Genomic DNA, 13,683 nt, shown 5'->3' with positions numbered 1-13,683 from the left:
ATTAAAATAACTTAACACCTGTTTTGACATGTTTTGTCATAGATTTCACTGGAATCCAATCTCTCTTGAGATAAACGTCCTAGAAGCGACAAGTCCTTTCAGCTAATGGTGACATTTTGAAAATCAAGGAGACCTCTACTGAAAAAAGATCTGTTACATCTGGTTGGAAATAATCGACTTAAAAACATGAGGGCCATTAAGATGGCAGAAAAAGAAGATTTATATTAGAAATAGCAGCAGAAATAGAAGTATTTCGAATAAAAACTCAACAGAATATTCGACCGAATATTCGGCCGAATATTCGGCCGAATATTCGTTTGGCCGAATAGTTGAAAAGGTCAATATTCGGTATTCGGCCGTTCGCCGAATACCACTATTCGGTACATCTCTAGTTCTAATCATAAAATTTTATTACAGATTGGCCTACTGAGCTGCAAAACAGGTGTTTGCTACGAATCCGGTAGGAACAAGACGAGCGGAGGCGCAACGAGCGAGGTGGTTAGACCAAATGGAGCGTGATCTGGCGAACGTGGGGTGCCCGAGGAATTGGAGAACGGTTGCCATGGACCGAGTGAATTTTAGGAATTATGTTCGTCAAGTTATGTCGTGAGACGGAATACTATGTAAATAAATAAAATAATGGCTTCTGAGCTACAAAGTGTTTTCCTCATCTTTCCGGAACAGCCAAAATTATCCCCCAGCTGGCCGGATAAGTCGAACGGAGAAGGGACGAAATATGCTAATTGTGGGAGGATTCAGCGGCCGGAACGGAAACGGAACATTCCAGAAAAAAAAGGAGAAGAATGTTATTAAAACATAGGTTCCCAAAACATTAATGACAGGTAATGAAAAATAAAAATAAAATCTTGAATGAATTTGTGTCTTTGTTTCATTTAATTTAGAACAGCGAAAAAAGATCCTTTTAAACAGTGAATTGGAAACCGGTAGAATGTACCTTTTTGCTCAGTGAATCCCCTTTTTTTCTAGATGAAAAGAAAAACGGTACAATTCACCTTTTTGCTAGGTGAATGAAAAAAAGGTAAAATTTACCTCGAAAGAGGGGTGGAAAAAAAGTACCTCGCAACTCGGTAAATTTTACCTTTTTATTATTTTCCGTGTAACTCCAGAATGTTTATTTATTTTATGTTGCATGTCCCTTACAGTAAAATAGAACATAATAAACATTATCAAAATTCTAGGGTAAAATTAGTTAACATTTTATAACAAATAAATAGGTAAAATAGGAAACTTCTAACGGTCACATTAAATTTGAAAACACATTCCACAAAACACTTTTAAACAATATACACAAAACTAGAATAAAGGGATAAAGCGGGAAGAAGACAGTACTTGGCTAAGAACTTCAATGAATTGGCCAAATTTGGCCGGAAGACTCGCAATGGTCAATGATATAAATCCTTAAATTTAGAGAATGACTCCTTTTTCCGATTTTCAAAAAGTCATCATTTTAAAATGCCATATCTTCAAGCTTAGAAGTCATAGAAAAATGACAAAAAAAAGTTGGAAAGATTTCATTCAATCTGTTTGTCGATGTTTGAAAAAAATATGTTTGAATCGTCAATACAAAGATTAATAAACGTTAGTTTTCTCAAGGGATATATCATTTTACTTTTATTTTCATAATTACATCGTGTTACATAGTATAATAATTTTTCTTGATTGGTTGACACATCGTTGAAGACCTGACAACGTCGATTAAGCGAATGGTTTTTTCCAAAAACTGTACTGGTTCTAGGTAGGTAGAAGGTGGTTTGGTTGCGCAAACGGCAGGCTAAGGCGTGCAAACTCAAGCTTTGGAGCAATTGTGAACAGTCAACAGTGTTTGTCAGATCGTATACAAACTTTTTTTTTACAAATATGTTCTTCTTTGACTTAGAGGCGATATAGACAGAAGAGCACACCTTTGTGGGTAGGGTGGTAGCCTTACGGGGTCTCGCTGGGGCTGTCGACGCAGTGCATAACAGAGATTTTTTTTTTCTAAATTCGTTCGATATGAACAGAGTGGTGGGGACACTTCGCACCAAAAAGCAGTACACTGTCTTGAGAGCGTATGGGTCCTCAAAGCTCAAAGTATTTCGTCGCAGGAATCCAAACATAGCGAAGACTGTTGTCGCGATATGCTGATTAAACGAGAGCTTCTGATCAAAGATTGCTCCTAGATCCTTAATGGTGACAACTCTTTCAAGCGGAGTGCCACCAAAAGCGTATTCGAAGACCAAGGAGGTTCTGGTTCTAAAAAAGCTGATACACTTGCACTTATCGGCATTTACTTCCATGCCATGTTTTTCACACCATGCGAGTATGCGAGTCTATTGATGCGAACGGTAGCTTTGGCGATTGAAGGAAAGTTGCTAGGCCGTTTATGAAAACCACAAAGATAAGCGGTCCTAAGTGACTTCCCTGTGGAACACCAGACGGCATATCGAAAGCAGTAGAATGAATTCCACGAATATTTATAAAGCCATGACGATGTAACAGGTAGGAATGCAACCATTTGGATGCCTATTCTGAGAATCCGTAGCGTTTAAGTTTCTCCATCACGACCATATTAGGCACTTTATCGAAGGCTTTGGCAAAGTTGACATATATTGAGTCCTATACGGTTTTTTTCTTATTGAGTTTTTTCGGTGAGTGGTAAATCAATTTTTCACGTACGCAACAGTTTCGATTTCGCCGAAGAAATATCAACGGTTCAGATACCTTTGAATGCCGTATTATTCTCTCTGGACGTGACGTCTCTCTTCACCAACGTACCATTAGATCTGGTTCTGGTATGTATAGATGAGCGATGGGGAGAGATCGAACAGCACACAAGTATTGAACGCCACAGCTTGGTTGCCGCGATCAAACTTGTGATGGAATCCACCTTCTTCGTGTACAACAAGGTTGTTCACAAACAATGCTATGGAGTCCCTATGGGCTCACCTCTCTCTGGAATTCTCTCTGAACTAACACTAGAGAAACTAGAGAATGAATGCTTACGAAAACTTCAGGAGAAACAGATCGACATGATATTCTACCGCAGGTATGTAGATGACTGTTTTTGCATTGGTGTGAGTGATCAAATTCCAGTGATTCAAGAAACTTTTAACGATTTCCATAACAAGCTCCAATTCACGATCGAACAGGAAAGTGGTGGAAAAATAAAATTTCTTGATATGCAACTAACAAGAAATAATGAAAAAATACAAAAAACTTGGCTTCCAAAACAAAATTGTGGCCGATATTTGGATTTCGAATCAGAAAGTCCATACACTCACAAACGTAATACAGTTATTGCTCTAACCGATCGCGCTATAAAATTAACAGATGCGACGAATAGACCACAGATGATTGAAAAAGTGAAAAACATATTAAAGAAAAACAATTACCCGACATATTTTACTGAATCAATCATCAAAGATAGAGTACATAAACACTACAACACATTACAAAACAACAAAGAAAATGGTTTTAAGAGATATGTTTCGACACCATATGTACCCTGTTTAAGTGAAAAACTACAAAAAATACTAGTGAAACATGATATGACACTAGCCACAAAACCGAAAGAGAAAATTAAACACGAAGTTTTCACTAAAATGAAAGACCCTATTCCAAAAGAAGAACAACGAAATGTGGTCTATTCCATACCATGCAAGGACTGCCAAGATCTAGTGTACATTGGCCAAACAGGTAGAATGCTTGGAAAAAGATTACAGGAACATGAAAAATTAATCGCAAAAAACGAACCAAAATCGGGATTAGCGCAACACGCAATAGAAGCGCAACACTGTTTCGACTTCAAGAAACCAGGAGTACTCGAGCGGAATCTGAGAGTTCGGGAAACCAGAGAAGCTGCCGAAACCCTACACATCCAAGTAAGAGGAAAGGAGCGAACATCGAATCAACAAACCGAAGTAGGAAAACTAGCTACCTACAACGGTCTAATAGCCAAACTGAGAGGAGAGACAGTAAACAAACCGACAAGCAGCCGAACAGAATAAAATTGTGCTGCTTTATTTTTTGTAAGTGATGTGAAGTATTGTAATTTTGATAAATGTAATTTAATTTTAAAAGTTTAAAGTTTTAATAAAAGTAAATATTTTTAGACGTCTGATGATGGGTGAAGAAAAGTAACCCGAAACGTTACGTAAAATTTAAAAAAGTTGTTTCACTCACCGAAAAAACTCAATAAGAAAAAAACCGTATAAAAAGTACCGGTGATAAACTTTAATTCATATATTGAGTCCACCTGAAGTTTTTTTTATCAGTTGTAGCATGCAATTCACTGGCATAGCACATCAAGTTGGTCAAAGTCGATCTTTTCCAGATAAACCCGTGCTGGACCTCGACAAGTAACGTTGTAGCTGCTGAATAAAGCCTTTCATACATCATAACTTCAAGCACAACAGCAGACGATTGAAATTGGCCGGTAGTCCTCTACACGATGAGGATTTCCGGACTTATGAATTGGAGAAATTGATTCAACTTTCCAACGGCTAGGAAAAAAGGCTTCTGAGATCAATCGGTTGAAAATTAGACAAAGCGGTTTTGCAAGAGAAACAGCTATTCTCGAAACCAACGAGACGATCGAATTCCATCTGGACCTGAACCTTTCAATGGATCGAGCGAATTGAGAACGTTTAGCACCTCCTGATCGGTGAATTGAGGTTGCGGAAGCCTGACGTCATAGTTCGGCAGATTTCCAAAATAGGTATCAGCACAGTCAGGAGTTGACAAGCTATGTATATACGCTGCTGAAAAAATCAGCAAACAAATCAGCTGATTCTCTGATACTGCTCGAGGTGCATCCATGAAGCGATACAGAAGATGGAATCGTATTTTTAAGGCGGCGGCTGTTCATGAAATTCTAAAAGCTAGATGGATCTTGCTTAACGTTTCGTTCGATGTACCGTTTCGAGGCAGTATTTCGCAGGGCTGCGTACTCGACTTCTAAATGAGATAAGATCGATTTGTTTTTATCAGATTTCTCTTTGAAGTGACGTTTCCGGGTTTTCCAAACTGAATTACGGCTTCTTTGTAGTTCAGCGTTCCACCAAGGCTTATGTCGATTTGGTCGTCTGGGATGGGTGTGCTCACGTAGTAAACCCCAAAGTTGCTCATAAAAGGTAGAAAGTGCATTATCGATATCCAGATTGGCAGACGCTGAGTGCCATTTTTTGGCTAACGAATCTATTACACGATCGGTATCAAAGTACGTAAAATTGAAGAATGATGATGTCGATCGGTGAATACTCTGCTATCCGCCAAGAAAAGCTTAAAAAATACCACGTACACTAAAATGTTTGGGTTCTAGAAATACTCCTTGACCTGTTCGAAAGACCCATACTAATTTTCAGCTCATTCGGTCAACAACGTCAGAGGCATTTCACCAAATCTCAAGTTCGTATGACGTTTTGACACCTTTTACTTTGGCAGAATTCAACAAATCCCCGAGGAATGTGAGTTAACCCATTATGCAGAAAAACACATTTCAAAGCAAATTTTGATGTTTGGATTAAAATCCTTGAAAATCGGTATGAAATTGGTATGTTTTGCCACGAATCGGTAATCGGTATACACCGATTCTTAGTCCAAATTTTGCCCAAAAATCGGTATAAATGCCGGAAAATTGGTATATGTGGCATCACTGCTTACGTGTGTTCTTTGCGGAGTGTGGCGTTGCTACGGATCGATGCTCAAAATCTACGGACTTTCAGCATTTTCTACGGATTTTCTACGGATTATCAAAAAACTAACGGGATTCTGCGGACGAACGAAAATTCTAAATGACGACCAAAAAAAGGTCATCAAGTTTCATTTTGCCAAAATCAATACATTTTTCGATTTTCGTCAAACCTACGGACTTGAGCGGTTAGCAAACTGGCAACGCTGTTTAGCACCCATCGACTCGGGATTTTCGCCGAGCGCGCACATGGCTGTTACGCTAGAATTCATCATAAAACATCAGTTTAATATTCATGTAACTAACCTAGAGGAATTTTGGAGCCTACACTTGATGTTAACAAAAGTATTCATATATTATTGAAATATTAAATTTTCCAGTATGAGGCTCAAAACCTTTTTTGGGAATTTCAGAAAAGATAACAAACATTGAAAAATAAATTGTTTTTTTTTCAACTTTCCACATACAATTTTTAATAAAAAAGCTTTTTATTATTTTTGCCATTTTTTTTTATTTTGAACCACTGTGCGTTGTATTGAAGCGGCAATTGCGGGTTTAAGTCGTCTAGGTGAATAGGTGTATTTTTTTCAAAAATTTCATGATATTTACAGCTTATGTTCTCATGTTTCTCTAAAACTTTACATTACCTTTGAAATTGATTCAAATACCAAGATGAACTCAGAATATTTGATTTATCTTTTCAAAGGATTAAACAAAAATATTTAATATTGATGTTTGTTTCTAAATAAAATTTTACCCGTTATATTCCCTGGAGTGTCAATTTGACACTCCTGACTAAAACCAATATACCTCTCTTGTTTTCCAACCGATTTTTACAAAATTTATGTTCATGTTATGATCTTGAAGCTATTTTCGAAAATCTTATTTGAACTTAGTTTGAACTGTTTTATGATTCTAAAATTAGAAATGAAGTTCTCGAGTAGAAATAAGTCATCAGTTTTAAAATTTGTAGTTTCGATTTAATCCCAACAACAGTTTTTCTTCTCATAGCATTTGTTTTAATTTTTAATCAATACACAGTGGTGCAGAACATCCAAGCTGTTGTACTAAATTAATAGCATCCAGAAATGAAGAAATTTACATTTGGTGTCTTGGGCAACATTGTTCAGTTTGACAAGAAGTATATTTTGATAGAAATTTACTGCCGAGGGTTCCATCAATAGCGAGATAAAAATGCCGACTTTTTTGTTATTCAGATTAGGGCTTTGAAATCTGCGACAAAGTTTTTAAATTGGTCAAAATGCATAAATTCGCCTAATATGTCAAAGTTCTATTACATCACCCTCAGAAGTTACAATGAATGTAAAAAAAACTTGAAAAAACAGTTTTTAAATCTGAAACGTTGTAAATTGGACAAAATTCACCGTCTTCGAAACAAGTTGGAACTAGTCGAGATCTACAATTTCTTCATACATTATGATGATTTTTGCAGTTGCTGAAGCTCTGAAGAAAGCATTAAGTGGTTTAATTGAATTTTAAAGGCGCACATTATCACAACACCACATTTTGTTGGAACCATTTCCATTTGAAATAAGCGTGGAAATCGGTGGAACCTAACCGAGTTTCGAATGATTGAAAATAACTTTTTTGTATTAAAATTACTTTAAAAAAAAGTAAGCATTTTTTATCTCGCTATTCGGTGACCCCTTGGCAATAAATATTATACCAAAATATAATCCTTGTAAAACTGAACATCAAATGTCTATCTCTTGATTCCCGGGCACTATTAATTTAGTACAGCTAGATTGATGTTCTGCACCACTGTGCAATAATAGCTCGAGGAAACTCGAAATCGTTTGTATTTTGAAAATTCAAATTCCAGTATGTTCAACAATTTAAAATCAAAATCAATTTCTGAAAAGCTTATAAAAATTATGCAACTGTTAGTGTGTTCCAATGTTGTTGAGTTAGATGACGTGCCCGTGAACCTCCACCAGAACAAAGAATGAAACTCTTCCAATTACCTGTCGTTCCCGGTTTACACACGCATCGTCCGGCAACACAATCCGAATCCGGTGGACATTGACCGCAGCCAGGTTCAATTTCACATAGCAAACCTGAAAATCCTGGCGAACAACGGCACTCGAATCCTTCCTGGGTATCGATACAGGTTCCGCCATGTCGGCAGGGCTGAGACCGGCACTCGTTGATACTCATCTGACAGTTGGCTCCGGTAAATCCGGTGGGACAAGCGCAGAGATAGGTTCCATAGGTATCGAAACAAACGCCTCCATTAAGACAAGGGTTCACCAGACATTCGTCGATATTGTTCTGGCACAGGGTTCCTCCATATCCGGTTCCTTTGCAGTCACAGGTGAACGTGTCCACTCCATCGACACAGCGACCTCCATTGAGACACAGATTTGGCTGACAGTCATCCCAATTGATCTCGCACCGGTCTCCGATAAACCCCTTCAAGCATTCACAATCGAATTTATTTGATCCGGGCAGAACACGGCAGGTTCCGTTGTTGAGGCAAGGATTCTTCTCGCAAAGTGGATGGAAGCTCAGCGCCGTTTCACAATGGGATCCAGTGTATCCCGGGGCACAGCTGCATTTGTAATCTCCTTTGGTGTCCTCCAAGCAGGTTCCACCGTGTTGGCATGGATGTGCCTGGCATGGAGGTCCCATATCAACCTCACAGTTCTTGCCTTTGAATCTAGCCGTACAGTGGCATTCGTAGCCGTCGGTTCTCGAGATACAAGTTCCGTGTTGCATGCATGGGTCGTGGGAACAGTAATCCGTTGGCGTTCCGGTTAGGACGTCGTGATCCGTACATGGACCCGGAGCCAGCGGACAGGGTCCAAAGGTGACTGCTTCAGCGTTCATGGCGCTCGAATTGAACACCAACCCGGGACCGTGTAGCAGACATCCAGAAAATTGTTTGCCCAGAATAAGTACCGCAGCTTCGTTTTTGATTTCCTGGTCCAGGATCAGCTGGCTGTTGTACGTTTGGTTTGCAATCGTCGTCGGTTGCTTGTCAATGATGCAGTAAAGTGTCCCCAGTTGGTACACAAACTGTAGCGTGTGCCATTTGTTGTCCAGAAATCGACCCGGAACACGTGCTTCAATTGCTTGGGTACTGGGAGCGGACAGAACCACCGATAGGGAATCCGGAAGGACCGATACCAGCAGAGCGTGTCCAGCGTACCGTTGTGAGAGGATTTCTCCACCTATAGAAATAAGATTTGTTAGATTATTACATGTTCCGATTTTTTCCCCTATTAGAACTTGCAGTTTGAAACGGTTGCATCTGACAAACGTTATGAAAATGATTAAGTTCTTGTTCACCTTTCCTTTGAACCGGTGCTGTTAAAAATCTCGTTTTTCTAACTTATATTATACCCCGAATCTATCTTATGCGGTTTCAAAAATAAACTTATGAAATAAGCATAGAAAATAACTATTAGAAGGGGAAAGTGGGTAGACTTGACCCCATTTTTGTCACCATAACTTCTTCTAGCAATTCGTCGTTCTTAGCTTTTGTTCACAGCATAGAATTTCAAGTATATATGTTCCAATAATTAGAACAATACGTGATCCCGTAGTTGAACTAGAAGCATAATCGTAAAGTAAAGATATTTTTGAAGTTAATGAAGACCTAATCCTATTTTCAAGTGATCTCTACTTTCGGCAAAAATCAAACAAAATCGTAAGATACCATGTCCATTGATTAAATTTTCTCATATTACTTTAATTTCACAGATTATAAATCTCAGAAAAAAGATAATTTTAAAAGTTTGTCTACAACCCTGTAGTCGTTGCATAAGGAGTGTATCGGAAAAAACGCAACACTTTGTTTTGTGAATAACTTTTGAATGCATGGTTGGAAGTTGATGGCCTTTTTCAGTGAAGCTACCAGGTAATGTAATGTATACGTGTACACAATTTGGTGACAATCTGTCAAATGGTTTTTGAGATAGAGTCCAATACTGAAGTTCATTGACAAATTTTTTTGGGCAGAATCGAGAAAAATCCCGGTAAGCCCGAGTGGGAGACCCCAAAAAAGCTGGGAATCAACTATTCGACCAGAGTTCACTCACTTGGTTAATCGTTTGAAAAGCCCAAGATGATTCAATATTGGGCTTAAAGTTGAATAAAAGTGATTGATTGCATGAAGTTAAGGAATGTGAGAGGTTTTTTCAAGCTCAATCCGAAAATATAAATTTATAGAAGAAATGATAAAAAATATACGGTGGTCAAATCGTGCGCAACATATTTAGACTGCTAGTGGGGAGATATTTCGAAAAAAAAAATCGTATAGGACAGCAAAACAAACTCTTTAGTAAGAAACGAAGCACTCTATTATTTCAATACCAATTTATCTAAATTTATATCAATCAAAAGTTTTTCAATACGACTTCAAAAAAATAAGTTATCTTTGATGCAAAACACTCCTTTTTTTTAAACTTTTTGGCTTCAAGATCGTTTTCTGAAGACCACAAAAATCGAAACTCAAAGCATCTGATAGCAGACATTTGGACGATTTCAAAATAGTACAGTTTATAGAAATCGGTTCAGTAGTATTGATTTTATAACCAAAACAATAATTCGGGTTTATATGACTCTAAACGGCTTGTTGTCCTTTTTTGTTGCTGGATAACTCTGTTACCACTATTCAAAAATCTAAAAAAGAGGCATTGTAGAGCTTTTCATTTAAGGAAGCTTTAACCGTTCCTGAGATATCGCTTCGAGAAAGTACAGTTCAGGTCATAAAGCCCCTCAAGGCCGTGCGAAAGGGGGGGGGGATTTAGGGGGTTAACCCCCCCCCCCCCCCCTACATGAAGATTTTTTCCAAGTAAAATTTTCGATTAAGTAAATAGAAATTACTAGTTCTCAAAAGGTGTTAAATAAGTGTTAACAAGAAAGACAGAACTTTTTCTGACCCTTCCTCGTCTTTGGAATCGGTTTTTATTCAAAAAAAAATCAGAATTTGAAACATTTTAACTGCAAAATAAATTCATCGAATACTAATTTTATGCATCAACAAGTTGGAAGCCATGTATGACTCACGATGGTCATCAGAGTTAGTAAATTTAAATCTTAAACCAAGTATTCTCTACTTTTTTACTAAAAATTTTGATCTACAAAAAATGTGCTGATATGAAATATTCTTCCCAATTTAAGTCTCAATTTTATTTTGTGTTTTTGTTCTTCTAAGTGCTCAACATCACATTCAAAAACGTTTTGATAAATTACACATGGCCACGAAATTAACATTTTCGAAGTGCAAATAATTTAAAAGCTAATTGATACTAAGGATGACATAGTGAGTGCGATGCGATGCGAACCGGCGAATGCGATTCAATGCGGCGAACCACATTTGAGGAAAATGTATGCGAATCGCTTAAACCTGACATACTCAACGCGGCGAAGCAGATCTCAATTTGTTCCGCCGCTCGAGTTCGCATTGGCCGCGTTCGCTAATTCTCATCGCATCGCTCTCACTATGTCATCGGCCTAATTTAGGTGCCTTGGATCTAAAGATGCGGTTTTACTATCAGCTTTAGTTTTTTATTAGCTTTTGCAAATATTTTAAAATCATTTTCGAAATTTCTGCATTATTTTGTCAAAACCTTTAAAACAAAAACACAAGATCTAAAAATAAAGGTTTAAATCAATTTTCAACTTCCTCAAGACTTGAAGTGATTTTGAATTCTGTGAAAAAGTTATAGAGGTTTTCAATTTATGTACTTTTCCCCATTTTTAATGAAATTTCAAATCAAATTGAATTTTGAATATTTTAAAATCAAAAATCTAATTGTTTTACAGGTTTGAACCAATTTTTTTTAAATGTATTAATTTTTTTTAAAACTTTAATCAATAATGTCAGAAATACTTGTAATAAATCTTTCCAAACTTTTATAAACAGTAGAATTTAACTTTTAAGAATCTTTGGAATTCTATTCCTTATATGAATTGATTGAGTGTGTTAAAAAAAATCTGACAAAATTTGACAAAATATTCGAGTTCGGGACGCTCAAATCTACCAAATCAATCATTCAATCATAGGCATCGAAATGCAGTTCCTTTAAATCATCAATTAAATTCTTTTTTTAAATCTTCTTAAAATGGTTGGACGAGTTTAATGAAAAAATCCTTCTAAAATTTAAAAAAAAAATAATCTTTTTCTTTTTCATATTTTGTTTAAACTTTCAAAAAATAAAAAACAGAATTTTCTAATAAAATTTGCTTAAGTTTGTCTTCGTTTTTCAAATCTGAATTTTTGTGTTCTGAAAACATAATCTTCTGCCTTTGAAACTAAATTATGAATAAGAAAAACTTAATTTCCACTTTCTGTACTTTTCAGGACCCAATTTTCCAATTGATAGTGACAAAATATTCAGATCTTAAAATTTGAAACTTTAAAACCGTCGATTGAAAATTAATAACAGTTTCTCTTATTTTCATTATATTAAATAATGTTTTTTTTAATCGATCATGATTTTTAATTTATCTTATCTATAATAAATTTGATTCGAAGTACTAACTTCAAAGTTAAATTTTAATGCGCAATTTTAACCATTTTTTTATTATCTTTGTAAATATTTACAACAAAACTTAAAATTCATTATTTTTATTTTATCAGTTTCTTATTGCAAATTTCTCAATCTGTAATTTATGAGTATAATTGAACATATTGAATTATGAATATACGTATAAAGTTATTATTTGAACTTCATAAGTTTGTTTGCCTTTTATTTTAATTACTGGACAAATTTTTATATAGATAAGGGATTTATCTTTGACTTCGATCACTGGCAGTCTTGAAAAAAAAAATTAAATATATTCTTCTTTTTATCAAATAAAATTAAATTATCAACTATTAAAGTTCAAAATGTTTTTTCCTAATCGAGATTTCACATTTCTAATCGTGATATTTTTTTCCAAATTCAAGATACTACAGTGGATTTTTTTAATCAATTCTTAATTGAAAATGAAGAAATATTGATTTCAAATTTGATATTTAGACTGCTTAGAATTTATTTTCAGGCAAATTTCTAGTTCAAAATAAGGAACATAATTTTGAATGATTTATCAATGACTTACCGGAAGTTGCATTGGTTTGGAAATTCACAGAAAACTGCTGCAACAGTTATCAAAACAACATTAAAATTTGTATTTTACATATAGAATATGTTGTCCAGGCTACAAATATTCTAAATGGAAAGAAGATACGACTTGTTTTATGTCAGTTTTTGTATTTATTCGTCGAAAAACTGTTTGTTTACATTTTGTTTTATACGACGTAATGTACGCTCACGCGAGAAATGCGTTTTGATGAGTATGAAATAAGAATTGAAATGCAACTGGAATTTTCAAATTTAGTCCACCCTACCCTGAAACAAACGATTTCAAATTTTTGTTGAGAGTTAATTCATTGGACAATACAACTGCAACCATTCCTACTAAACTGACGATATACACCGTTTAGAACATCCACTAGCACAAAGTAAAGGTACGTTAGTTCGGAAATTTTGCTTTGAATAAATCTCATGGAAAACGAGGATAATTTGGTCAACTTTTATGAAACTTCGATTTTTGTAGTAAATGTTTTGTTTTCGATTAAAATTTCGCATTTGTAAGAATAATTAAAAAAAAATGATCACTCAAGCGTTTACTTTTTCGAAGTTGAATTTTCCAAAAGGTAGGGGAGAGTGGGGTATCGTTGGCCATGGGGAAACGTGAACCACTTTTAATATCTCGGATGTGTGTTGAGATAAAAATCTCAAACCAACTGTCATCGTCGTAGCTTTGCGTGAGTATGTATTCATATGTGTTGTTGACTGAGATACGCATGATATGCTTCTTTTATTTATCAAGCTTAAAAAAGTTAGAAAAATTTACTTACATAATTAAAAAAACACCCGCTAATTTCATCGATGGGGAACCTAAAGTGCATAACGAAAATATGCTCATAAGCATCAATTGGCAAATCATAGCTTGTGGGGAATCGTGGGCCACACTTCTTG

General features: G+C 35.9%; 1 protein-coding gene across 5 annotated transcripts in view; it reads right to left on the bottom strand.

Annotated features, from left to right (window-relative positions):
• The window catches only part of LOC129750905 (protein crumbs), a 192,728-nt gene that overhangs the window by 30,749 nt on the left and 148,296 nt on the right, over positions 1 to 13,683 (bottom strand). For all 5 annotated transcript variants that reach the window (XM_055746076.1, XM_055746077.1, XM_055746079.1 and 2 more), the window contains exon 3: positions 7,675 to 8,883. In XM_055746076.1, coding sequence (XP_055602051.1) covers positions 7,675 to 8,883 — 1,209 coding nt within the window. The remainder of the gene's footprint in view (positions 1 to 7,674; positions 8,884 to 13,683) is intronic.

This window comes from Uranotaenia lowii, chromosome 3 (genome assembly GCF_029784155.1).
Source record: "Uranotaenia lowii strain MFRU-FL chromosome 3, ASM2978415v1, whole genome shotgun sequence".
In the NCBI taxonomy this organism is placed as follows: Eukaryota; Metazoa; Arthropoda; class Insecta; order Diptera; family Culicidae; genus Uranotaenia; species Uranotaenia lowii.
The sequence above is the reverse complement of the archived record's forward strand: the minus strand, read 5'-3'. Positions and strand labels throughout refer to the sequence as shown.